This window comes from Melanotaenia boesemani, chromosome 17 (genome assembly GCF_017639745.1).
Source record: "Melanotaenia boesemani isolate fMelBoe1 chromosome 17, fMelBoe1.pri, whole genome shotgun sequence".
Taxonomy (NCBI): Eukaryota; Metazoa; Chordata; class Actinopteri; order Atheriniformes; family Melanotaeniidae; genus Melanotaenia; species Melanotaenia boesemani.
In genome coordinates, this window is record NC_055698.1 from 5,706,846 (window position 1) to 5,731,513 (window position 24,668).

Below are 24,668 nucleotides of genomic sequence, written 5' to 3' on the forward strand. Positions count from 1 at the left end.
TACAAGCATGAGTGTTCTGTAATCATTCCTCTAACTTAAATACAACCTTTCTCCATAAGTGTGTGGCTGGTAGAAACCAACGGGCCCGGCCCACCACCAGCCCGTGGGCGGCTCCACTGTGGCTATCACAGTGGCAGAGGCTGGACAGCTGAGGCCATTGCCAAGAAGCTGTGCCTCTTCTTTAAGGGGAACACTTCAGATGGGTGCAACCACGGAGAACAGGGGAAAAAAAGGACAAAAATATCCATAAACTTGGCTCTATAATTGGCTGCGCCTCTCAGCCTTTTTTTTTTTTTTTTTTTTGAGTGAGCACAGCCCAGTTCAGAGCAGCAGAAGCCACCTAGCCTCCAGTGAAACCCTACACTTTCCACTCTGGCTGTTCCCTCCCACTCTGTCCACCCATCCACAAGGTTGTTGAAGCTCACCTCAAAGCACTTTTTAACATCACTGTACACTGGATCGTCACCCTGGATTATATAAATAACACTGTCATCCTGATTTCTGGTGCCTGCAGGGGCGACGTTTTGGAATATTATCACCTGATAATGATGCTGCTGCTCTGGTGCTGATTCAGACTGTGAGTGCTGGAGGCTGAGAGAGAGACGATAACCTCCAATAACACTGACTGACTGACAGGCCAGGTAAGAAAAAAAAAATCATACAGTCATACATGTGTTACTGCTAAATTCTGGCTCTAAAAGACTTATTTATTCTGTAACAGTACTGAAGAAACCCACATGTTCAAGACACACTAGTAAAGAACAGATATTTCTTTCCTTCTTGGGTTGCACTTGAAAAAAAAACTCTGTTTTTTTATTTGGGGATATGATAAACGTCAGGCTTCTGGTATAGACATCTAAGCAGGAGTCCCAGGTCTACCATTGAAGGAGGAAATGGAAATGGGCCTGATGATACAGACCTGCAGTTTGTAAGGGAATCTGGACTCAGGTTCAGATGTTGACAGAAGGAAGCCAGCTCAGTCTTAGATTAACGTGGGTACTGTGTTAACATGGAAAACTTGGAAAAGATTAGTAAGACCCAATCATTTTCATGAATGGGCAAGTTAACAGAAATAAAACTACATGTTTGTCATTTTTATACAGATTTTTCATTACCAGAAGAGCTCCAATCAATCCACGTTTTTTTTAAACTGCTTTCATGGAAGAGCAGATATTTTTTAAAAGATTTTTTTTCTCTTATTCATTGAAGTCTGGCTGGGCTTAATTTCTCAGATTTTAAACGCACACTAATTGGGGGTAATTAGAGCAATTCAGCTAGCGTGCCTATTCTGCTCATTAATAGCAGCACTGAAACCAAGTAGCAGAAATAGCCCAACGGAGAATCAGATAAGGAAATTACTATCTGGATTCTGAAGCACTTTGCTTCCCTCTAAAGAAAATAAAGCACTCTCTATTTCTACCTCCTAAACAGGCTCTGACACAGTTAGCATGCTGCTATTTATTAAAAAAATAAATAAATAAAACTGCTGCTGCTGGACAGGACAGGTTAAAAAAAATTCTTTCTGATCTACTTCAGCCCACCTGAATTCATTTACTAACCCAGTGATACCTCTGCATTTTCTTCATGATGCCCAGGATGGCTTTCAGGGTGCTGTGTTTGCTTACGATGTCCTTCATGCTTTGTCTTTATGCAGGTGGGGCTGGTCCAGAATATAATTTTGTTGAGGTAGAAATTATGAATATCTCTGTCATGGTTTTCCATGTCTGAACAAAGCAATGTTCAAAGCAGAAATTGTGATGAAACTTGAAAACAAAAACTAAGTAACTCAGATGTTGTGGTTTCACAACGTCCACCGTCACTTTAGTGAAAATACATTCCTATATAAAGTTGCTTTTGTGCCAATGTGTCCATGGAATTGCTGCAACACAACAACACTAATAATACTCTAGAGAACTGTAGAGAAAATGAAAGAGGAAGTTGCCTGGTGGTCATTTTAGTAGAAATCATTAAAAGATAAATGAACCACAACACATCTACAAATGTTACAAAGCTTCTGGTCCTTTAAATACCAAAATAGGTTATTATAACAACAATGTTTTGACTTGAATGTTTTCAAACGATAGCGATCACTTTGACTTTAAAGCTAGCCTAGTTTTTTTGTTATTCCGACTTCCTCTCATGAAGTGCAGTCTATCTATATACTGTAGAATTTAATAGTTTTGAGCATACTTGAGAAAAGTTTTTGGAGCAGGACAAAATAAATATATGTAAATGAGAGAAAGCCAGAGTTTTGCACATCTAATGGGAATAAACAGACTTCTTCTAGACTGACATGCTAAAGCATACATATGCAGAAATGAAGAATTATGCCTCAACTAAGCTTTTGTGGATATTTTTAAATAGATATTTTCCCTTTCCTGTAAGGCGGAAAAAAATATGTGTTTCTGTTTCAATGCAGAGAAAAATACAGAATCCTCTTAAAGACTGAGGTAATCATGTTGAACCAGTAGGTGGTGCTAATGTTTATAACATTTTGGAGCATGCTCAGAGAGCTGGCTCCTCCTTTGGCAGTGATTTGAAAACCACCAACAATTATAGCATTTTGTTTTTCCTTTTTGACATCATTAACCATTTCACCCCCATAATTTACCCAAAACCTGTCTTACACTAAAAGACAAATGTGATATAAAGCAAAACTAACCTGATGTAGAAAAACTAGTACAGGCACCTGGACGCCATTGTTGTTGCAGCTTTCAGTATATGTGTATTACAAAAACCAAAAGTGGAAGCAGTAGTAGGCTAAAACATTGTTACTCCGATCTGATGTGTTCATACAGATACAGTGAAAACAGATTTTAAAAAAATCTTCAAGGTGAAAAATAGATTCTAAACATCTCTGTTTTTATTTAACTATAAACAATCTACATTTGGATGAAAGGTGCAAAACCAGCAAAAAAAAAAAAAAAAAGCTAAATATCTGCGTTAGTGACTGGGCCACCACTGAACTTTGCAAATTTTCAAACTTTAGCACTCCCTAATTAAAGCTGAATTCAGCATCCGTCTTGCATCCTGTCTCTTTTGTGGGCTCCTTGCAGCCTGTAAAGGTCAGTCTGATGTTGACTCTTTTCTGATTTCTTGCTCCATCACTTTCTCTCTTTCTTTTCCTCGATTCCTTTGATAACGTTGTCTTGTGTTTCTTTGCTGAATCAGCCATGGTTCAGAATGTCAAATCAAAATCCTAATGTCACATGAGGCTCTGGGCTGGAACACAAAGTTGTGAAGTGTGGTTTCTTGACCTCAGGATGCTTCAGGGCAACATAAAGAGTGCTAATGTACCATCAAAATGAGTCAGAAACATGAGATTTCTCCAATGAATCAGAGTTTTAAACATGGAAAGTTATGTATTGTTACTGTAAAGTTCTCATGTATGGAAACCATTTCATTAGATGCTTAATAAAAGCCTCCAGAATTTCCTCACATTTTCCTGATTTTGGGGTCTTGATCACTAGATTACTTTTTAAACACTTCTGCAGACAGAGTTTTATGGAGCACATATGAAAGGACAATGCTGCCTTTTTATATGTATATATTTGGGTTTATTTAGTTGCAATTCTACCAATAAAAATACATTTTTAAAAATGTTAAATGTTAAAAACATTCACCATGTTAAATGTCTCTATTTCAGACTTACCCTTATAAATGGTTTAAACTCAAGGTTTTGCAAACATTAAACAAACAAATGAATCAATCAAAGTTTTACTTATATTTTCAGCTTTTGCTTTTGTTTCGTCTTGCCAAACCGTTTACACAGAGTAACATAAAAATGGTTGTGTCTTTTTTCTTAACAAAAGAATAATTAAAACTACTTGACAAAAGCATCACTTATGATATTCTATCAATGCCTGCTTTTTTACTCAGGCTTCTGGAATAATGACTAAATCATCTGCACAGTCAGTGGAAATGTCAGAGAATGCTAAAATGTGGTAGATGGTAAAAAGCTTTTTCACTTCATAAGGTATTACTGCTCTCCAGGTTGCGAACAACTCAGACTTTCCTTAACCTCCCCCCCGAGGAACCCCCCACAACGAGACGCTCTTCCTGTCAGGATGAGCCAGTGTTTAGGCTGCAGTCAGTCACACATCAGTCCTCCTGTAATAGCAGGCATTGCAACCACTGGTAAACAGCCAGTGCAAGAATAGTTTTGTGTTTATGTGACAGATTCTGTCAGTGCCACCGTGGCTTAACAAACTCACCAAGATTAATCAAATGCAGCAACTGGCACAAATTTAAACCTTAAAAAAAGCCGAAAACTCCCAGCAATGCACTTTTACATTCCTGTGAGTGGAAAGATGAAAAAATACTTTGCCTGCATGTTTCATTTGTCTTGCAATAATCTAGTTTTCTCTGGATTCACCTTCTCCTGGAGAGAGGTGTGTTTTCCTGTTTTAGGTTTCAATTATCATGTCCTGTGACTGGAGAGCACTTCCTGCCAGCTTTCATACCAAAGTAATACTAAACAATAAGGGGGGATGAGATGAAGATTTCCTTCATTTCCTATAGGAGATGTTTCTCTATTCATATAAAGTGCCAGTACAGTTTTAGATTGGTTTTCCTCAAGGCCCTTGTTAAAGTAAAGCTGTGGCAGCAGCAGCTGGAACCCCATTTTTTTACAGCAATCATCCTGCTCTACAGGAGGTGCTTCTTCCACTTTGGTTTCCCTGTTGGAGGGGAAATGGTTGTAAATTCTGCTCATGTTCAAGCAATGAGAAGGTGCAAAGAGACAGCTTCAGATTCTAGAAAGTCTTTCAGCTCAGTTGTAAATTTGTACAACAAGCTTCAAACTTTCAAAGATAAATTGTTGATGTTTCCACTAACCTCTCCACAGACTGGACAGCTTGATGGTGGTAGGAAGCTAAACCAAACAGACTGCAGCCAAGGCCGAGATGGAATTACGGCTGGGATTTAGGATCACTCTGGTCTGGGTCATCCTGGCCTTGACTATTTCCAGTGAGACAGTGGAAGCACAGAGGGCAGGTAGGAATGATTAAAACAAAAATTCAACTTTTACCAACCATTTATAATTAAATCTATGTATTTGTCTACTGCAGGGTGTAAAAACGTCCACTATGACTTGGCATTTATCCTGGATACCTCATCCAGCGTGGGAAAGGAGAACTTTGAGAAGATTCGGCAATGGGTGGCCAACCTGGTGGACTCTTTTGATGTGGCGCCTGACAAGACAAGAGTAGCTGTAGTTCGCTACAGTGACAGACCCACCATCGAGTTTAACCTGGGGCGATACAGGACCCTGGAAGATGTGAAGCGAGCTGCCCGTAACATACGCTATATTGGGGGAAATACAATGACCGGGGACGCTATCAGCTACACCACCACCAACATCTTCACAATACGAAATGGAGCAAGACCAGAAGCCAGAGGCATCCAGAAGGTGGCCATCCTGCTCACAGACGGCCGAAGTCAGGATTATGTTCTGGAACCCTCTAAGGCAGCTGCCAAAGCCGGCATCAGGATGTTTGCTGTGGGCATCGGGGAGGCTTTGAAGGAAGAGCTGGAAGAGATTGCAGCTGAGCCAAAGAACGCTCACGTCTTCCATGTGACCGACTTCAACGCTATAGACAAAATCAGGGGCAGGCTGAGAAGGAGGTTGTGTGAGAGTAAGTCGAGTCATCAAACTCCTTGCAGTTGCATCACTAACACTGCTTTCTTGTTGAAGCCCCACTTTGAAGAGCCTGTCACACCCTAAACGTGCATTTAATCAAATTACACTCTTATTTTAACCTTTAACCATCATGCAAAGAAAAGACCCTAACCACAAAACCCCACCCCAACCACAGAAGGCTGCACATGCACACTGGTGCTATACTGACTTCTTTTGATCCAATACAAAGCCTGCAAGGGGGGCTGTTGCAAAAACTGGCTTGTAAATGATAGTTTCCTAACCAAGACATATCTGTGGTGTAGCTGCCTATTTCAGAGCAGAGGCGTTTAGCACTGGGAAGCCTGTCTTATGCTAACCTCAATGGTTTTTCCACTATTGTGCTGAGAAATTCTTTCAAAGCAGGCTCACAGGCTTAGAAAGTAGTTCACATAGTTGCATAAATTAACCGAAAAATGCTAACAGCTAACAAGGTCTAGCAGCTATATATCGTCATATAGCTGCATAGGACAGCAGCTAGTGTCATATTACTCTGGAAAGGGTTTTCAGAGGAAATATGGATTTTATTTTGCATCACTACTTGAAATTCTTGCCTAAAATTAGCCAGACAAGAAAGGAAAAGATGCCATGAGTGTCAGCCACAAGCAATAAAGATGAGAGATGGTTGTCTTTAAGCTGAGCTGCCTCTTAGTTGTCAAAGTTGACAAGAAGAGAGTCTTCTAAATAAAGTGATGAGTCACAATGTAAAATGTCTCCAGTCCTTTTTAGCAACTATCATCTTGCCAAATCAGTCACCTCTTGGGCTTTAAAGGCAGCTTGTAAATTCATTTTAAAGCCAGTGACCTCCGACCTTGCTGCTCGAGTCAATAGATTTTCTGTCTGGCAGCCAGTCGTGTAGGTTGTATTTTATGGAGCACGCTATTCAGCAAGTTTTTATTCTTGAAATATCCAATGGCTAAATTTACAATGGCAGAAAAGCTTCCAGAGTTTTCCTTCTGTAATCTCAAGAAATTGCCACGTATTTTAACCTCCAAGTGCATTGGTGGTCAGCACAACCGGCTCACTGAGCCATGCTGGTTATTTTCACTCAGAAAATTACAGCTCTAATGTTTCAAGTGGGTCCAGTGCAGCTACTCATGTGTCCATCTTAAATGTTTCACCTTTTAATCTATTGGTTTAAAAATGGATGCTGTTAACTCGGAGCTGCACTGATTCATTAGAGCGTGTGTGGCCTCACCTAAGAATACATTCTCCTAACATCACATATGTGACCTCACATGCACCCTGCATTTCCTAAAGGGTGTTTAAGACAATGCAGCAGGGACACAAGTAATTCTGTGATCAAATCTGTTGCTCCAAAAAAGAAAAAAAAAGGAAAAGAAAGGAAATATTGGTTGTAGGTAGGTGGTAGGTGTATAGTATTCAAGCAAAGGCAGGTTTTACATTGCTTCCAATTTAACTCCCAGTCAGACCCCTAAATTATAGCCCAAGGGCCACAAGTGCAGGGAGTTGCTCAGCTATTTAGCATGCTAAGATTCAAGGCTGTGCAGCAACACTGTCTTTAAACAAGAGTGACGCACTTCCATTCATTCTCAGAATGGTAATTTTTGGTAGACTGGTTAGCTTTATAAACAACACAAACCAAGTATCTTTTAGAAGATCTTTAATTATCACATTCAGAGTGTTAAAGACTGAAAAGACTAAGAACTACCAACCAATGTTAAATGAGCTGCTTGGACATAATGGAGTTGTTCTCACCATCAGAAGACCTATGATGAAATGATGATTCTTATGACTGGGATTGAAGAAAACTAAATGGTTTGATAGTGAATTTTTAACAAACTCTCCTCTGTTTCAATGCAATTTAATCAGGCATAGTAACAGACATAATCTTTTTGACACTGGGAATACATTTTCTGAGGTTCCTAGATGCCCCAAGACAGAAGCAATTCTCAGGTCTCCAAAATTACACAGGGGGTGTCCTCCAACCAGCATTCATTGTCCTTTAAATTGTATTTAAATTGTATACTTATAGCAATACCAGTAACTGTTAATAATTGTTTTTGCAACATTAAATTCTTCACTTGCAAATTTGAAATACTTTGACTGATTAAACAGGGACAAAATGTTTTAACGTAGTTCCAAAACAGAAGATTAAACTATGTCCTGAAACCTGCATTATGACCCTTTAAGATTACATTTACAACTAATACAGCACATATATAAGGAGTTTTCAGCAGCACAGAACTGGACATGGAAAATACAATTTAACTTGCACACAATAATGTTCATCCATGCACTTGAGTAGTATATATTAGATTTTTGGCCTATAAATTCTGTAATTTAACATTCTTGGCTTTACAGTTAAGTGAAAATAAACAACTTTAATTGAATATGATTCTAGTTTTTATTTTCAGCCTCCTAACACCCAGGAAGTCATCCGGAGGACAGACTGAGCTGTTCTGAGCTTAATTAATAAATTATTAGCTAGTTTACAGAGCATGTCGGGCTTGACATCCAAGTTAAACGATATGAGGTTGACTTTTTTACTGTAACCCTACCACTTTTACATACTGGCCACTTTTACCAGTATTAAATTACACGCAGAAGAAATTAAATGAAAATAAATGACATTCAATATCGTACCATCAGTTGGTATGGTTTTATACATGCCGCTATGAGACCACATTAAATATGAGTTCAAGCTCATACATGTCACCATAATGTTTGCTGTGAAAAGTGTATTATTTTTTCATGTGTTTTTTTTAAAAGACATTTATTCTGGACTTTCTAATGACAGATATGGTCATCCTTGCAATATTTCAAACTTGAAGAAATTACTAGAACCTGATACTGACTTTGCAATACGATGTGTTAATTTAAGGAAAGCATTTAGAAATTTTAATCACATTGTTTAGACATTTACACATATTAGAATAAGATATCACTTTATGCACACTTTAGCATCTTGACATAAATTGAAAACGCTCCTCCGGCCAATTAAAACTCAGCCTGAAGGTCTTTGCTCTCCTACTGTCACCACCATCACAGAAATATGCATTTGTGGAAACATAAAACTGTTGCTGATCCCGGGGTGGTTGTGCTTCCCGCCCTTGCTTAGCAGATCTGTCTCTCGCCTTTCACTCAACCATCTCAACACTTCGCTCCTTCAAACATCAGACAGGGTGGAATGGAAGAGAAGGCAGGCCGTCTACGCTAGTACTCTTCGGATCACAAATCAAGCTCTTCACACCATTTTAATCAGCCCCCCCTCAGGTTTCTTGTGTAATAAACAATAACACATGATTAGATCTCAAATGAGATTATACAAGGCTACCATTACTTTTTGAACACTCTGTGTACCTACAACAGCATTATGTTTTGCCTGACTATACTATTGTCTTTTCCTCTTAGATGTCCTTTGTCCAAATATGAAGGTCCAACCTGATCGCTTTAAGCCCAACAGTACCAGTTATGGTCTTGAAGAAGTTCCAGGTATGTGCAAACTGCTGCTTTCCAAACAGCAACACACAGCACTGGCAGTACATGATAACCACAACAGCAACTTTCAATTTTTCAAAGCATTTCCTTCACTTCCACGTTTGCCTTTTTTTTTTTTCTTTCTTCTACAGAGGCTTTTTCCCCCCCAAAGATTTAGACCATTGTCACATTTTCTTTCTGGTCCTATCTGATTGGGAAGTAAATTGAATTTATTCATGACTTGAAAGTTTCTACTTCACTGGCACTGTTTGATACTGTCATCATAAAATCTCAGTATATCTGTATTTGAAAAAAAAAAAAAAAAAAAAGCACTTCCAAATTGTGTTTGTCTTTAGAAACGTATGTCTTCTCTCAACATTTCAAGGCAGCTCATAAGTTCTGGTTCATTCACACAACATGAACATTTATTGGAAGTCTGTTCCAACATGCATTAGATGTATAATTTCTACCTGCTTCAATATAACAAAAAATATCTACTGGCCTCCTGGTTACTAACTCAACAACAATCAAATTCTAGCAAATATTCAGTGAAAACTGACCTTTATCAGGTAAACCTCAGATGCCCAAGTGCCAGTGAAATAATCAAAGGTATACATGATGTTGTACATCAACACCATCATGTTCTTGATTCAGCATTTATAGCATTATCTAACCAACTGCCTATGTGGGTGTATGTATCTGTCAAAACTGTTAACATATTAAAAAGAGGACCTAACAGTCATAAAACCATCATGTGATAAAGTTAATTAGCATCATGTTAAAGAAACACTGATAAAATTTGTGATTTGGCTCAAAGCAAATTTTTACTCATAAAAGACTGAAGTGTTTGTACAGCAGTGATTAAAGGCACATAATACAGGATCATCTTAAATAAACAATTTCTTTTCTTGTAATATATAGTCCCTTTTTTGTAACATCTAATCTACATGTGGCAAAGGTTTCAGGATCTGTACCCCTGTAAATTCTTTACACCCTACCCCCAGTGAGCTAAAGCTAAAACCACTCAGAAGGGTGCAACCAGAAAAGCACATTTCTTGCCATTTAAAACAACCCTAAAGAAATGTAAATGAAACGTACACAATATTACTCCCCTTTGAACGGCTAATAAAAATTGTAGACTGAAGTTGTCCGCTCATCTGTTAGTCCTGTTTGGCTTAACTTTTAGATTTAGCGTGCTTGATTTTTAAAATGTGGCACTCAGATTGCTGTGGACTGCTTATTTACATATTTTCCACACATAATATTGAGGAAACCAAACCAGACGTTTTGCAGTGAGGCGTGAATTCAGAAGCAAAGCTGCTAGCTAGCATCCATGGCAGCTACAAACAGTGACTGTAAAAACACAAACAAGCTGAACTTGAGCTTGTTATGTTATTTGGAAGTCCGTTAAGTGAACTGTTAGTTAAATACAATATTTTAGTGAAACATAGTAGTGTTTTAACCAAGCAAGTGTCATGTGTTACTACTTAAAACAGAAGGTTCAGTTTTGTCAAGGGAGTAGCTTTGTCAAGAGCAGGAATTGTACCAGCTTCAGTTTGCTTTACGAAAAAGTTGTTTGATGGCAAGATTTTAGTGCCTTAATTATTTTACAACAGTATTATGCTATTTCACTGTATTACTTTTAATTTTTGTTTTTTTAACTGTCTCATTTAATTAGTTTAATCATAAACAAAATGCATGTGTCCACCTTTGGCTCCAATGTAGAAGAGCAGACTGGAGTACTACCATAGAAACTAACTGGCTATGGCAAAAGCAAAACACATTTTAACTATTGTTATAAATCAATATTACTACAAGTTATAGCTAAGCCCTTACCAAGAGAATTGTAAAGGCCAGGACACATGTTAGTCTAATTCTGTGAAGAAATAAAGTCCAGTTTCAACATGAAAATGTTGCTATTTTATTTTTCTAGAAACAATTCAGAGGTATAATGTTGTTGTTTCTTCAGATCCACGATTCTTTGTTTCTAACATTTGATATAGAACTGTGTATGTGTGTAGTGTCATCTCTAAAATGTAATGTCAGAAGAAAATGAATGAAACCCATTTTAAAAAAAGACATAAAGCAATTCATTCAAACTAATACAATCTGGATTCGTACTAACATCCCTTTAAAAAGCAGCTAGTATTCAGTTTAATCTAAATTTAACTTAAATAGTTTTTTACTAAGTGGAGCACAGTGCATGGCATAAGTCAGATGATTTTATTCTGTGCAGTGGAAGCTGCTGTGTTCAAGGTTTTTCTTGTAGGTCTTGAAAGCGTTTATCCAGAAAGGTCGGATGTTGTTACAAGAATGCCTTTTGGGGGATCTGAGTTCCTGTCTGTCTCCCTCCCACATCCATCTCACTAAGAGAAAAAACAGATGCACTGGCATGATTTGTTTTGACTCCTGCAATGTCCAACTACAAGGAACAAAACATCAGAGCAATGAGAGCAGTGTTGACTCCTAACACACTTGGCTGGCACAGAGGTGTCTGATCTTGTGGATGTAGATTTGTCTTGTAGATGTTGATGGACGTATGCACCATTCTGCTCTTTTTTAGTCCTTTGAAAATATTCTGAGCAGTCTGTTTTTCCATTAGAATTGGATTATGAAAGCCTTAACAAACAGCAGTACTGACATCTGAACAAAATGAATCTATCCATTAAATGCCAGTCATTCGCTGTATGTTCGGTATCTTGACAGCTCTGTCGTCTGCTGCACAGGGTGCACCCTGGACAGGTTTCAGATTTATAACAGCTAACATGCATCACTTCTTTGGGAAATTTACAGTATCCAGTTAAGCTAACCTGCGTGTCTTTGGACTGTGGGAGGAAACCACAACAGCTGAAGAAACCCACAGACATAGCAGGCAAACATAGCACAGAAAGACCCCAGCTGGCAAGAGAATTCAAGTCCATAAATGTGTGTTATGAAGTAGCCAGGTTACCACAAAAAAAATGAGACAAAATAAGTGAATGTCTCCATATGTTTTAAACTCTATTGTTATTGCTGTAGATTTAAGAAATCCAGCAACATAAAATGAACTGATGATGATGGCTAATATTTAACAGATAAATAAAAATATGTATTTGTCATCTTATTTGGAATATTTAGATCCTGATCTATTAGATTCATGAATGTTAAAAGCAATTAGTACAACAAAGGAGCATTTCCATATTTTACTTAGTAAAAATGTAAAAATTGATATACCTCATACCTCTCAGAAATATGTATGTATATGCACATTTTTCCAACAGGCCTGTGGAATTTAAGAAAAATGAGCAAAAATGACAACTTGTTTTCAACAACATGTATGTTAAAACTTCTATCTTCACAGATATAAACTGCAAAGAAACAGAAAGAAAGATTATGACATCCTTGATATAGTTTATACTGCATACTACAGCATAATACTTGCTTTTTGTGTGTTTTAATTATCATGTTCATGGAATAACATGAAAAATGACATACACAGATGTAGCTATTAAACTCTTGGTGTGGATTATCCATAAACCTGCTCACTAAGACTTGAAAGCTAACGGAGCAGTTTGGTGAGCTAGCTGGGAAGCTTGGAGCTAGCTTAAGGCTGGTACACGTATGAGAATTTTCTAAATCTGAAGAGATTTTTTATCTGTTAGAGACCCCACATAAAGATAAAATATCAGGCATTTAACAGTTTTGATAGGGTACTGACAAGATGAGCACACACAAGAGCCTTAGAAGCATCTGTTCATGTGTTTGCCTTTCCAAGTCTGGCTCATCTGGCTTTTGCCATAGATCGCCCCATCGGTCAGTCTTGGCTGTCCAAATCGTGTGCTCCAATAATCTCAGCATAGAACAATGATTCTGTACTGCAACCGATCTAGAATCTAGTCCTCTGAGCCAGTAATCTTGCGTGAACAAACGTGATCTAAACCAAACGAAGAAGAAGAAACATCACACCAGCCGGAAAGAATTGGCTACATTCTGTTCTACACAGTCACAACTCAGGACTCGTCGACTTTTCACATACATGTGGAGATTTTTGGTCATAAATATTGAACATGTTCATGGAGCCAATTGTCGGGGTGAATTCAATCTTAACACACCTCAGACTAAATGATAATTTTACAGGATAGTCTTATAAGACTTAAGATAATCAGGCGTTTGTAGTCTTTGGTAGGGAAGGGGCAAAATTGGGATAAAAAAAAGCCTGATAATCTTGATGTGTGTTTCCAGCTTTAGTAAGCTCTGTTGGGTAGCTCCCAGGTCCCACAACAACTTAGTTCCTCCCTCCTGGCTATACCCTCTCATCTGCTAAAAGCCACATGTTTTAAATGTAATGTCACTAAAATTAGCAAAACAAAAAGTCCCAAATGTTGCCAAATGAAATCATGGCATAATTAGTATATTCATGATATCATGTCACGTTGGCATCTCTGTTTCAGTTCTGCACATCTGTTTTTGCTACTCTATACACTCACTTAGCTTAACCCAGCCAAACTCCTAATAAAAGTGTTCTCATTCACATATTTCTGTTGTCAGATGGCAAAACAATTTAAAACAAAAAGAAACTTGGCTAGTGGAAATGATAATTGACAGGTAACTTTACAAATCTACCAGCCACATTGGCTGGTGATCAAAAAATCTCCTAGAGCCCTGCTGCCACTGCTGCTGTAATTCATGCACACAATTTTCAATACATTATGTAAAAAAAGTTTTATCTCACTTTCTTTTCTAAGAATTATGGATCACTTTATATACACTACCCAAAAAAAATAAAATAAAATAAAAAAAATAAAGGGAACACATAATCCTCACCATGTAACTAAATCAGTCCCACTGGGATATCAACCTGTCCAGTTAGGAAGTAACACTGATTGAGAATCAATTTCACCAGCTGTTGTACAAATGGAACAAACAACAGGTGGAAATAAGAGGCAATTAGCAAGACAACCCCTCTAAAGGAATGATTCTGTAGGTTGTGGCTATGGATCATTTCCATTTTTTCTCCTTTCTGGTTGATTTTTGGTCATGTTAAAGTTTTACAGTGCCATAACCACTAGAGGTAACATCAGGTAGTGCAGCTCATCCAGGATGTCACATCAGTGCATGCTGTGGCAAGAAGGTTTGCTGTCCTCCAGCACAGTGGGAACAGCATGGAGGAGACAAGCCAGTATAGCTGCAGATGTGAAGGGGCCGTAGTAGGACAACAACTCAGCAATAGGACTCCTATCTGCTCCTTTCTGAGGAACAGGAGGAGCACTGCCAGAGCCCTACAAAGACCTCCATCAGGCCACAAATGAGCATGTTTCTGCTCAAACTGTCAGAAACAGACTCCATGAGGCTGGTATGAGGGCTTGACATCCATAAGTGGGGCCTGTGTTCGTAGCCCGACTGGCAGAGAACACCAGGATTCTCCATTGGTTCCCTGAGCTCCTCACAGATGAGAGATTGTTCACCTTGAGCATGTATGACAGATGTGAGAGAGTCTGAAGACGTCGTGGAGAACGATCCTCCAGCATGACCAGTTTAGCAGTGGGTCAGTGATGGTCTGGAGAGGGATTTCCTTGGATGGCCACACAGACTTCCATGTGCTAGCCAGAGGTATTCTGACTGCACTGGGATGAGATCCTCAGACCATATGCTGCTGCAGTGGGACCTGGGTTCCCAACAATGCTCAGCCTCATGTGACTGGAGTGTGTCAGCAGTTCTTGCATGATGAAAACATTGATGCTATGAACTCACCTCCTCATTCACCAGACCTGAGTCCAATCCTGCACCTCTGGGACATCATGTGTCGTTTCATCTATCACCGCTGCAGACTGCCCACGGGTTTACTGATGCCCTAATCCCGGTCTGGGAGGAGATCCCTCAAGAGAACATTTGTCATCTCATGTAAACGTGTGTAGAGAGTGCATACAGGAACGTGGAGGCCACACACACTACTGAAGCTCATTTTGTTTTAAGGAATTTTCACAGATGTTGGGTCAGCCCGTGATGTGGCTGCTTAATATTAGGAAACTGTTGATGTAACTTGTTGAATATTGCAATAACAACATGGCTGTGACAGTATATGGTGCTAATCTCAGATATAATGAGGACTGCGGTCAATCTCTGCCCACTATACATGCTAATTAATTGCAGAACATGCACAAAGCTTATCTATAATCAAAATGTCCTTGCAATACTGTTATTGCACATGTTAATATCACAATAATTATACATTTTATCGTGTAGCCCTAAATACAATATACTCACGCTTGTGTTAATGTACTTCTACTCCTATTTGAATTTTTAAAAGAAACTCCTGATTTTCACAAGTTCAAGTGATTTTTTTGGTCAGTCCTTTGGTTCTCAGCAGTAATTCAACAGTACAGAGCGGAAGACAGTGTGTTCATAGTCAGAGACAATAACGTTGCTTTGTTCTGTCAGGACACATTATCACATTCTTGTCACCTGGCATGTGCTAATTATGTGGTTTTGCTTTTCTGCCGAGCTGCAAAGGGAATTAGAGAAAACTTCTGATAAATCACTGAAAGCTGCTGTTTTCAGAAGCAGATGTGTCATTTTCTCAAATGTTCTGTCAGCAAATGTAATAAATCTTGTCAGGTATGTTTATTGTCTTTCCTTTCTTTTTCTGAGTGAGATCCAAACTGTGAGTTTTGCGTCTTTGAAAATCTTCTCTTGTAACTTTAGATTATTATAGACCTGTAGAATTGACCACGCATTTAATGTGCCCTACCCTGATTTCTTTTACATTCAGCTTCAGGCACCACAAATAAAACGGACCTCTCTTGGTACAATAATAATAATAAATCCTTGTTGCACTTAAATTTGGTTACTAATTTAGATTTCTGTACTTCAATAATTCACAAATTGATGTCTAGGGAAAACAAGGAATGCATGCAGTTTCCTTTTACTGTCGACTTTGGCACATTGAGGATAATTATAAATATATTTTTTCCATAAACTAAAGTGCAGCATAGCGGTGTCTTAGTTATGTTTAAAATCTGACGTGGGCCACTTTGGGCAGAGAGCTATCAATCATCAGTGCATGGTCTAAAGTTCTCATGACAAAGATGTTTGGGGACTTCCTCAGTGCTGGAGCTTCGTCTCTGCAGCCTGTAAAGGATGTGCCTATTTTTTAGGTTGTGGCTGTGAACAGAGATTTTATCTACTTGCTGAGAAGTACCAGAAAAACAGTATTTATCATCTATACTTTGGCAGCTCTCACTTATAATTACCCTGCCAAAAAAGTTCTTTATGGTGGTGCAAAGAGATTGTAATTCTGTCTGAAAAATGTCTCATCCATTTGCCACTGATTACGATTTGACAGCCAAGCGACCTGTGGTTTCAAGCAGACAGTCTTGTCTGCCCCCTCAGGATACTGAGCACACACAAGAGCCTGAGAAGCATCTTTGTGGTTCTCTGCTTGCTATCTACTGCATACATGCTGCCATCTGCTCTGATCAAAAGAGCACTCTGTGCACATGTTTGCCTTTCCCAGTCAGTGAACTCATCTGGCTTTCGCCACAGATCGCCTCATCGGTCAGTCTTGGCTGTCCAAAATAACTTTTTTGGGTTGATTATATGCTCTCATCTGCCAGTCCAAATTACAGCTTTGTGCTCAGCTGGGTCCCGGAGGAGCGGCCCGGTGAGCGAGTCACCACGCAAGCATGGAGACGGAAAAGATCAAATTCACAGCTGCATGGCATCACAGAGCCACTGATAACTAGTAGATAAAAAGAAGACCTGAGACGTTTAATCTTTTTACTGACCAAAAGTAGTTTATATTATACTTATAAATTTGCTGACTCTTGAATATCATTTTGCTTCAGCTACAAAACAAGCCCCTTCAACATCCTGTGCAGCTTATTTATAACATGCTCTATAGTTTTTAACACCATCACCATCAAAGACTACAGCAACAAACGCTCAAAGTGTTTCACTGCACTCACTCTTTGAGTTACTAAGACTCACACACACAGAAAAAGAGGCTTTATTTCTTTGTCCAAATGTCCAGATCTCAGAAAAATACCCTTTATGGTACAGATGTGTTCACTAAGGTAAATATTGTGCTGTTATTTATAATTTTAAACATCATGACAATCACTGAAAACTAAGAGTGCATACTAAAAATGTGCTTTTGGAAGATTTGTTGCAGCTTTACTGGATATCAATCAGCTTGTAAGGTGGGCACAGAGAGAGAAATAGAGAGAGAGAGAAAGAGAGAGAGAGAGAGAGAGAGAGAGAGAGGGAGGTGGTAGGTTTTGGAAGATAAGGGTAACACACACCAAAAGGCAACACGCTTAGACTCAATCTGGTCTGGCTGAGATAAGAACCCTCATCCTCCATCCCTGGAGTTTAGCTCTGTACAACCAAGCGACTATTTCACAACAACCTTAACCTTTAGGCAAATCGTTTGTCTTAAAAATTATTTGCTTATTCAGAGCTTTTCTTAATACATACATTTATTCACCTGCCTAAAACTTGGTAGTTTCTCCATCTATGGTTTCAAATTGTGAGATGGAAAATAAGGAAAACCTGTACACCCAAATGATGGGAATCACATGGAAAAATGTCAAAACTGTGGAACCATGTATTTTGTAACACATGTACATTAATTCAAATCTCAATCAGGACCTTTTAACACCAAACCCTAACAGTTTACAATATCATGTAAATCATCAACAGGGCTCAAACCACTATTTCATTCATTTGTGAGCCATTCTTTTTATATACAAACTTTTGACGCTGCCTTCATCAAATCAAATCAAATCAAACTTTATTTATAAAGTGCTTTTCATGCCATAGGCAACACAAAGTTCTTTACATGATTAAAACAATTTATGCATATCTTAGTTCATATCTCATTGTTCAATAAAACAAGCCTTTAAATACATCAAAGTAAAATAAGAATAAGAATAAAGTAAATAATTTGATTTGATTTGATGAAGGCAGTGTTAAAAATGTGTATATAAAAAGAATGGCTCACAAATGAACGGTTCACAGCTGTGAATCGAATCCCATCGTTCATTTAAAAGAGTCGTTCAAAAGAATCGATTCGTTCATGAAAGTCACATCTCTTGAAAGGAAGAACAATATATTTGAAAGCAAGAGGGACTTTCTGAGTGTGAGAGCAGTTTTGACAGTGAGCAAGATGATATTTGAGCATGAAAACCAGAAATCTTGCTCTCAAAGCAAACAATTACGCTCTTGATTAAAGATAGAAAAATACCCCCATAGTTCACCAATATTTTTGGTTTAACACCCCCTGTTAAACCATGTTTTTGGTCCATAAACATAGGACCAAAACATAAATGTACATCAGGAATGACCAACTCTGGTCACTGAGGGTGGTTGTCCTGGAGGTTTTAGATGTTTTCCTGCTCCATCACATCTGATTCAAACAGAATGAATCCAACAGCTTCGTGTCAAGTTCTGCACAATCACCCATTAATTTGATTCAAGTGTGTTAAAGGATGAAACATCTAAAACCTGTAGGACAGAGGACTGGAGTTTAACATCCTTGTTTTAAAAGTACAAATAAGAGGGTTTTCTCTACAAGGATGCAGTTGAAATGACAAAGCATACCTTATGAACCATTCCTGCACCTTCATTTCTTTGTGTGTTTTACATGGCTTATTAGCTATAAATTAAAACACATTAATGGAAATACAATGAAAATGAACATGAAATGATGTATAAGATTTACTAAATGAGAGGCAAAGTTCAGTAAAACAAGATCAAGTGTGTCATAAAGACTTTGGTATTTCACACTTTTATTGTCGACTATAATTATGACACACATCACGTTATTTAAAAAAAGAGAAAACAAACAAACATGATGAGAAACAACTCCTCCTGTATTTTGAGGTGAAGAAGAAGCAGCGCCATCTGCTGGCCACATCTGTCGCATCTTAACTGGTTTACAAAAATGAATGAGCAACCTTCCCTGAAAGTAAGAAGCAGCATGAGACTTTTTAGCATCTAGATTGTAAGAAGGTGTAACTTTTTATCCCCAAGAGTTAAAAAACCTGTTTACTAAGAGAAATAGAAGCTCTCTCTCTCTCTCTCAGTTGTTCAGTCTTGTGGTAGTTGTTGTTATTAATGTTATTTTTTTACTCTGTTGCTAATGGAAGAGAGGCAGCCTGTGAGTCTTGCCACCTGTTTCCAGGCTATTTCTAATGACATCCACAAAGCTTCAGCCAGACGCTCACATTACCACCTCAATGCTCTGGTTTCTTCTTTGAAAGATTAGCATGCTTGTGTTAATATTCCCACAGGATCTTTGCATCCCACAGATTTTCCTGCATTACTGAAGCTATGCAGGGATAAATTGAAGCTCTATCTTCTAGACACATAAAACAACTCTGTTAAAAGAGTCATACAATACAACCACCTGCGTCCAGCCAGAGCTGAGTAAACTTGCAGCTTTAAGTCAGCACGAGCCTACATTATGCTGGCATCACCATAGCTACAGCGCTTGTTTGCTGTACATGGGAGTGTCCTATCGAAACCACCTAAGTACTGTCTGTGGTTAGACCACTTCAAATCACACACTGCAGGGCAATGAACACACACATAGTCATGCTCACAAGTGGACCTCACCAGCGATGGCTGCTAGTTTTTTCCTCTGGCAATAAATCTAACAAACATTTCAATTCCCCAACAAACAACTCGATTTTCCATTTCTTCAGTAAAATAATGATTTCAACTTTTCACCAAAAAGCCACAAACACAGTGGCTGCAGGGTGTGGTGGGACTGACCCAGTTAAACCCCAGTACACCAGCAGAAGTCTGACAAAACCATAAGTCAACCTCAAGACTTGAGAGGCTGTGTGTGTGTGTGTGTGTGTGTGTGTGAGACAGAATGAGAATAAGAGACTTCTGATTTTACTGTGTTGCCGCAGGGTTTGACCTGATGGAGTACTTCAATGTGAAAGATATTCTGGGAACCAGAGATGATGATGGCCTGAGTTCATATGTTCGCCTTGGAACCATGCCGATAGTCCAGCAAACAGAGTAAGTGTGCACCTCCTCATCCTGCAGATTCAGTTTACTTCAAATTTTTATAAAATATTCAAGAAAATACAGGACTTAAAGGCCTGATCAGACCGACCGGGAGGAGGACATTACAGTTGAGCCTGTTCTGACCACCAGACCATGCCATCTCTGTGTATTGTGATAGGCTCATAAACTGCCTTTTTTCCTTTTTTTTTTTGCTTTCTTGCACGGACTTATATAATGAAATTAAATACAATGAAGAAAAAAAATTAAATTAACACTAGAAGTCCCAGAGAGGGGTCAATTGACCTTTCTACCTTTACAACCCAGAGATGGGTCGATTGACCAGTAGGATTTTAGCTAAAATCCTGTCTTAAGCTGTGAACAGCTTCTTTTGTTTGTAGACGAGTCAATTACTGGCACACCCCAGGAGGGCGCATACTTAGGGGAGACACTGTAGACTCTTGAAACCTGACTGTCAACTTTTGCCCAAAGCTTGGCTTGAGACACTGCTTGGTCCCCTGAGTATGAGATTGGAGTAGACCTCAAACAGATTCAGAAAGGTTTTCCTGCATTCTGGTATATTTCAAATAATTAAAAATATATTTGATATGATATATGATATATACCTCCTCGACACATTTGTGTGCTTTTAGAAGAAAAAAAAAAGATAATCATTGTGGGCCTTCAATAAAAAAGCAAACAATTTAGAATGATATGACAAAATGATGAATTCATATTTTTTTTAAAAATCACTTTAAAAGGTCCAGCTCTCCTCTTTTCATACAAATGAAAAAATACAAATTTTTCAAAATTTTTGACCAATTTTTCAAACTTTCTAACCCAATGTTCATGTACCTTATGTCCAAAAAGCCCAAGCAATGAACAATTTTGAATATTTAAAATGAACATTTTTTGATTGTGGTGGTACAGGCAGGGTCTGTGAGTAAAATGTCCAGAAGCATTAGTGTCTAAGTCAAGAGGGCATAAATGTCAACATGACAAAGATATAAAAGAACAACTGTGAATTTTTTCCAATGCTTTTTATTTTTGTCATAAAAAAAACAACAAAACAGTTAAAATAATGCAAGTAATGAAACAATTTCACAAATATTTACACAAGGCTACAGTGGCATGCCCTTGTGTGAATGGCTTTTCTGCTCTTTCAGCAGTCCGTCTGTGCTAAGTCCAAACATGCTTGGCACTTCCATGGTATCTCCATCCTGCATTTGCCACATGTGTATTTGTAGCAGTCAACACATCTTACAGTTGCGCAATTGTTCTTGCATCGATGGTTGACCTGACATTTTGCCCTTTTCCCAGGGCTAGGTGTGGGAGGTTGCTGCTGAAGCAGTTGCTCCTTATGTGCCTTCTTCTGACTCACATGAGAGTTGGCCAACTCTTTCGCGAGCTCAACCAGGAAGTCCACTCTTCTCTCCTGCACTCCGGTGCATTCCTTATGAAGAACATGAGCGTTCAGTGCCGCCATGTCGATCATGTTGTAGAACACGGCGACTGGCCATCTCCGTGTTCCTGCACGCACGCTGTACTCCCGCACCATCTGGTCCATCACATCCACACCACACTTTGTGGTGTTGTATTGTGTGACAGTGTTTGGCTTCCTTTTGGTGGTATTCTCAGTCTCAACCACATTGTGCATGCTGCTGAGAAGATAGACAGTCTTTTTCCGTTTCGGCGCATATACTGTGAGTGTTGCACCAGTGGTGGAAAACACTCGAGTGGTGAATTTAGTGTGGTCCTTCTGTCTAGTTGACTGAGGAATTTCCCGGTGAATCTTGTTGACTGTGCCAAGGATGGTGGTTTTCCGGCTAAGCAGTCGTTGCGCAAGGGACAGCGATGTAAAAAAATTGTCTGTTGTTACAGTTCTGCCCTTATCCATGAACGGCTCCATCAGCCTCATCACTACACTCTCAGAGAGTCTCTCTCCACTGGGACGACTGGGGTCCTTGCCAAGATATGGCAGGATATTGCAAATGTACTTTGATTTCAAGTCACAAGCCAGCCAAAACTTAATGCCAAATTTGTCCGGTTTTGTTGCAATGTACTGCAGAAAACTGCAGCGAGTCTTTGTCGGGAAAAGCTGTTGATCAATAGTGATGTGTCGACCAGGGTTATAAGATCTGATGCAGTTATTGACAAAAGATTCCCACAGATTAGAAATTGCAGCAAACTTATTTGTCTCCACTCGCTCACTGCGTGTGAACATGTTATCAAAGCGTAGGTGTTGCATGATGTTTTGGAAGCGGTTTCGGGCCATAGTAGCAATGATTCGTGGGTTTCCCAGCTCTGCTGACCAATTGTCACGTAGTGATGGAACTTTCTTCACCCCCCGCAAGATAATAATTGCAATAAATGCCATTAGTTCTGGGAGGTTCATGAACCAATCTGCCTGCTCCTTTTGCCGTGCATGCTGAATGGTCCATTCTTGAATGCTACGAAGCATTTCAAGTGTTATAAAACAGAAGAAGCTTTGAAGACGAGTCCGGATACTTCTTCTGGCCTTAGCAGTTGGCTCTCCATCTGTGCCGTATGGTTCTATTGGGGTGAAATTGAGACATGTCCCCAGCTGTTCTTCATGCCACACTGTGCCATCTTTAGCCATCTCTGTCCTCTCACTTCCCAACCGAGCCCTCTTTTCTGGCAGTGGAGCAGTCTCATCATCTGCAAGGTAAACAATTTCACAATTTCAGAGGACGAAAATAGGATGTTTTGGAAATAAGATTAAAAAAATCCTTTATTTGTACCAAAATGGAGAAATTCCAGTGTTGCAACTCACAGTACAGGACAAAGCAGAAAGAAAGAAATTTGTCATACCAAAAAGTTCAATAATAGTTTCAAATCTTACCTGAAGACTGCTCAGAGTCAGAGTCCGAATCCAGCTGAATTTGTATCTCTTCTCCATCTGAGTCACAAGGGTTTGTATCGCTGAGGATCAGGTCCAATGCCTGCTGAGTTGTAAGCCGCCTCTGCATTTTGCTTCCTTCTATTTGTTGGAGGTGAAGCTAGCTACTATTTATCCCCCTCAGCCCACCATCCCCCACTGCCACAGAATTTACCAGACGTTTCAAGGTAACAAGGAGGGGCTGGATGCAATGGGTGCATTCCTCAGGTAATGGCTGCATTTACAAATGAAGAGATGCTAATTTTTGCCAGCAGAGTCGTCAGTTTGGACTAAAGGTCTTTCGACCCTTCTCTGGGACTTTAGGGAGATATCAAAATTCCTGGGACTTCTAGTGTTAAAAGCAAACTCTTTATTAGTCCACATGTGGGAATTTTCCCACATGTTCAGTTTTTGGTTTAGTTCTTGTTAAATTTCCATTTCTTCCTCTGTGGTCCTTATGTTTGAGGAGTCATTTTTGATTTGTATGCTAGTTTACTTCATCTTTCACTTTGCAGATCTATCCTCTTCTGTATTTAGTTAAGTTTAATACCTGCTCTTCTCTTACTCCTAGTTTCTATTTCAAGATTGATCCTCCTTAGTAATTAACTTGCTCTGTATAAATACTCCTTTATTTCTGTTGTTCATGTCAGATCCCTGTTAGTCCTGTATTGGTTTGTTATTGTTTTTTCTTGTTTTTCTCGGTCAGTAGTTCTGAATCAGTAGTTCTTGTTAAACCGTTTTTTTGTAATCCTGCACTTGGGTTGTATCTCTGTGATGCCTCTCTTTTGCAATATTGTATATTAAAAAGAGAAAAATATGAAGAATATAAGTTTATATATACAAAAACATTCATGTCCTCTTCATATCAGTGGCATATAAATCAACAACCATTAGCTGGTTCGTTATTTGTTGGACTTTCTGGGTTAGAGTTCCATACAGGATTGGGTTAACTTTATACATTGCATTTTCAGTTGGTTAGGTTGAGGGAACAGTTAAGGAGAGGAGTTGTGGTTTGGTTTAAACAGACTCTTTAGTTTTTGGCTTTAATCGTGTTAAACTTTGTTCAAAACAAAGCAAATCCTTCCTGGAAATCTTCTAGTGAAAGACAAAGTCTTGTATGTGCATAGATGCGATAGGGAGATGGAAATACTACTATATTTGCCATAGGCTGGTGGTTCTCAACCTGTGGGTCCCTGAACCCCCAGGGGGGTCTCCAAAACACACAAGGGATCCATGAGATTTTACCTTCACAGAACCTATGTTAAAATTTAGGCCATGTCCACACAGAGACGAGTTTAGGATTATCCATCGCGACACATTTTTAAGTTTGCTGATGACTTGATCATCATACTCTCCTCAGTGGTGTTGACACTCGTGAAGGATTGGTGGTCAGGGATTTCACTGACTCGTCCTTATTACAGATAAAAGTTTCAAAAACAAAAGTAATGATTACTGATTTTAGGAAAGGAAGTACAGTTACCTCACCTGTGGTTAGAAGGTGAGGTCAGTGAGTAAGGCTGGACGGATCCTGCCAGATCCAGGCCATCCACTCCAGGACCAGTTCAGATTGCTTCTTACGGATGCAGATACCTGTTGTCGAGGTGTAGGACTAATAAAAGATTAAAATGTTAAAATATTAATTCATTCACGCATAAA

The 24,668-nt window shown here is 39.0% G+C and overlaps 1 protein-coding gene across 3 annotated transcripts in view; it reads left to right on the forward strand.

Moving 5' to 3' along the window:
• Positions 1-340: 340 nt before the first annotated feature.
• Positions 341-24,668, forward strand: part of col22a1 (collagen, type XXII, alpha 1) — a 79,300-nt gene continuing 54,972 nt past the window's right edge. For 2 of the 3 annotated variants that reach the window (XM_041967217.1, XM_041967219.1), the window contains exons 1-5: positions 461-641; positions 4,847-4,995; positions 5,070-5,636; positions 9,053-9,133; positions 20,017-20,128. In XM_041967217.1, coding sequence (XP_041823151.1) covers positions 4,905-4,995; positions 5,070-5,636; positions 9,053-9,133; positions 20,017-20,128 — 851 coding nt within the window. In that variant the 5' untranslated portion in view covers positions 461-641; positions 4,847-4,904. Of the gene's footprint in view, positions 411-460; positions 642-4,846; positions 4,996-5,069; positions 5,637-9,052; positions 9,134-20,016; positions 20,129-24,668 lie in introns of those variants that run through there. The other variant, XM_041967218.1, reaches the window with a different exon arrangement.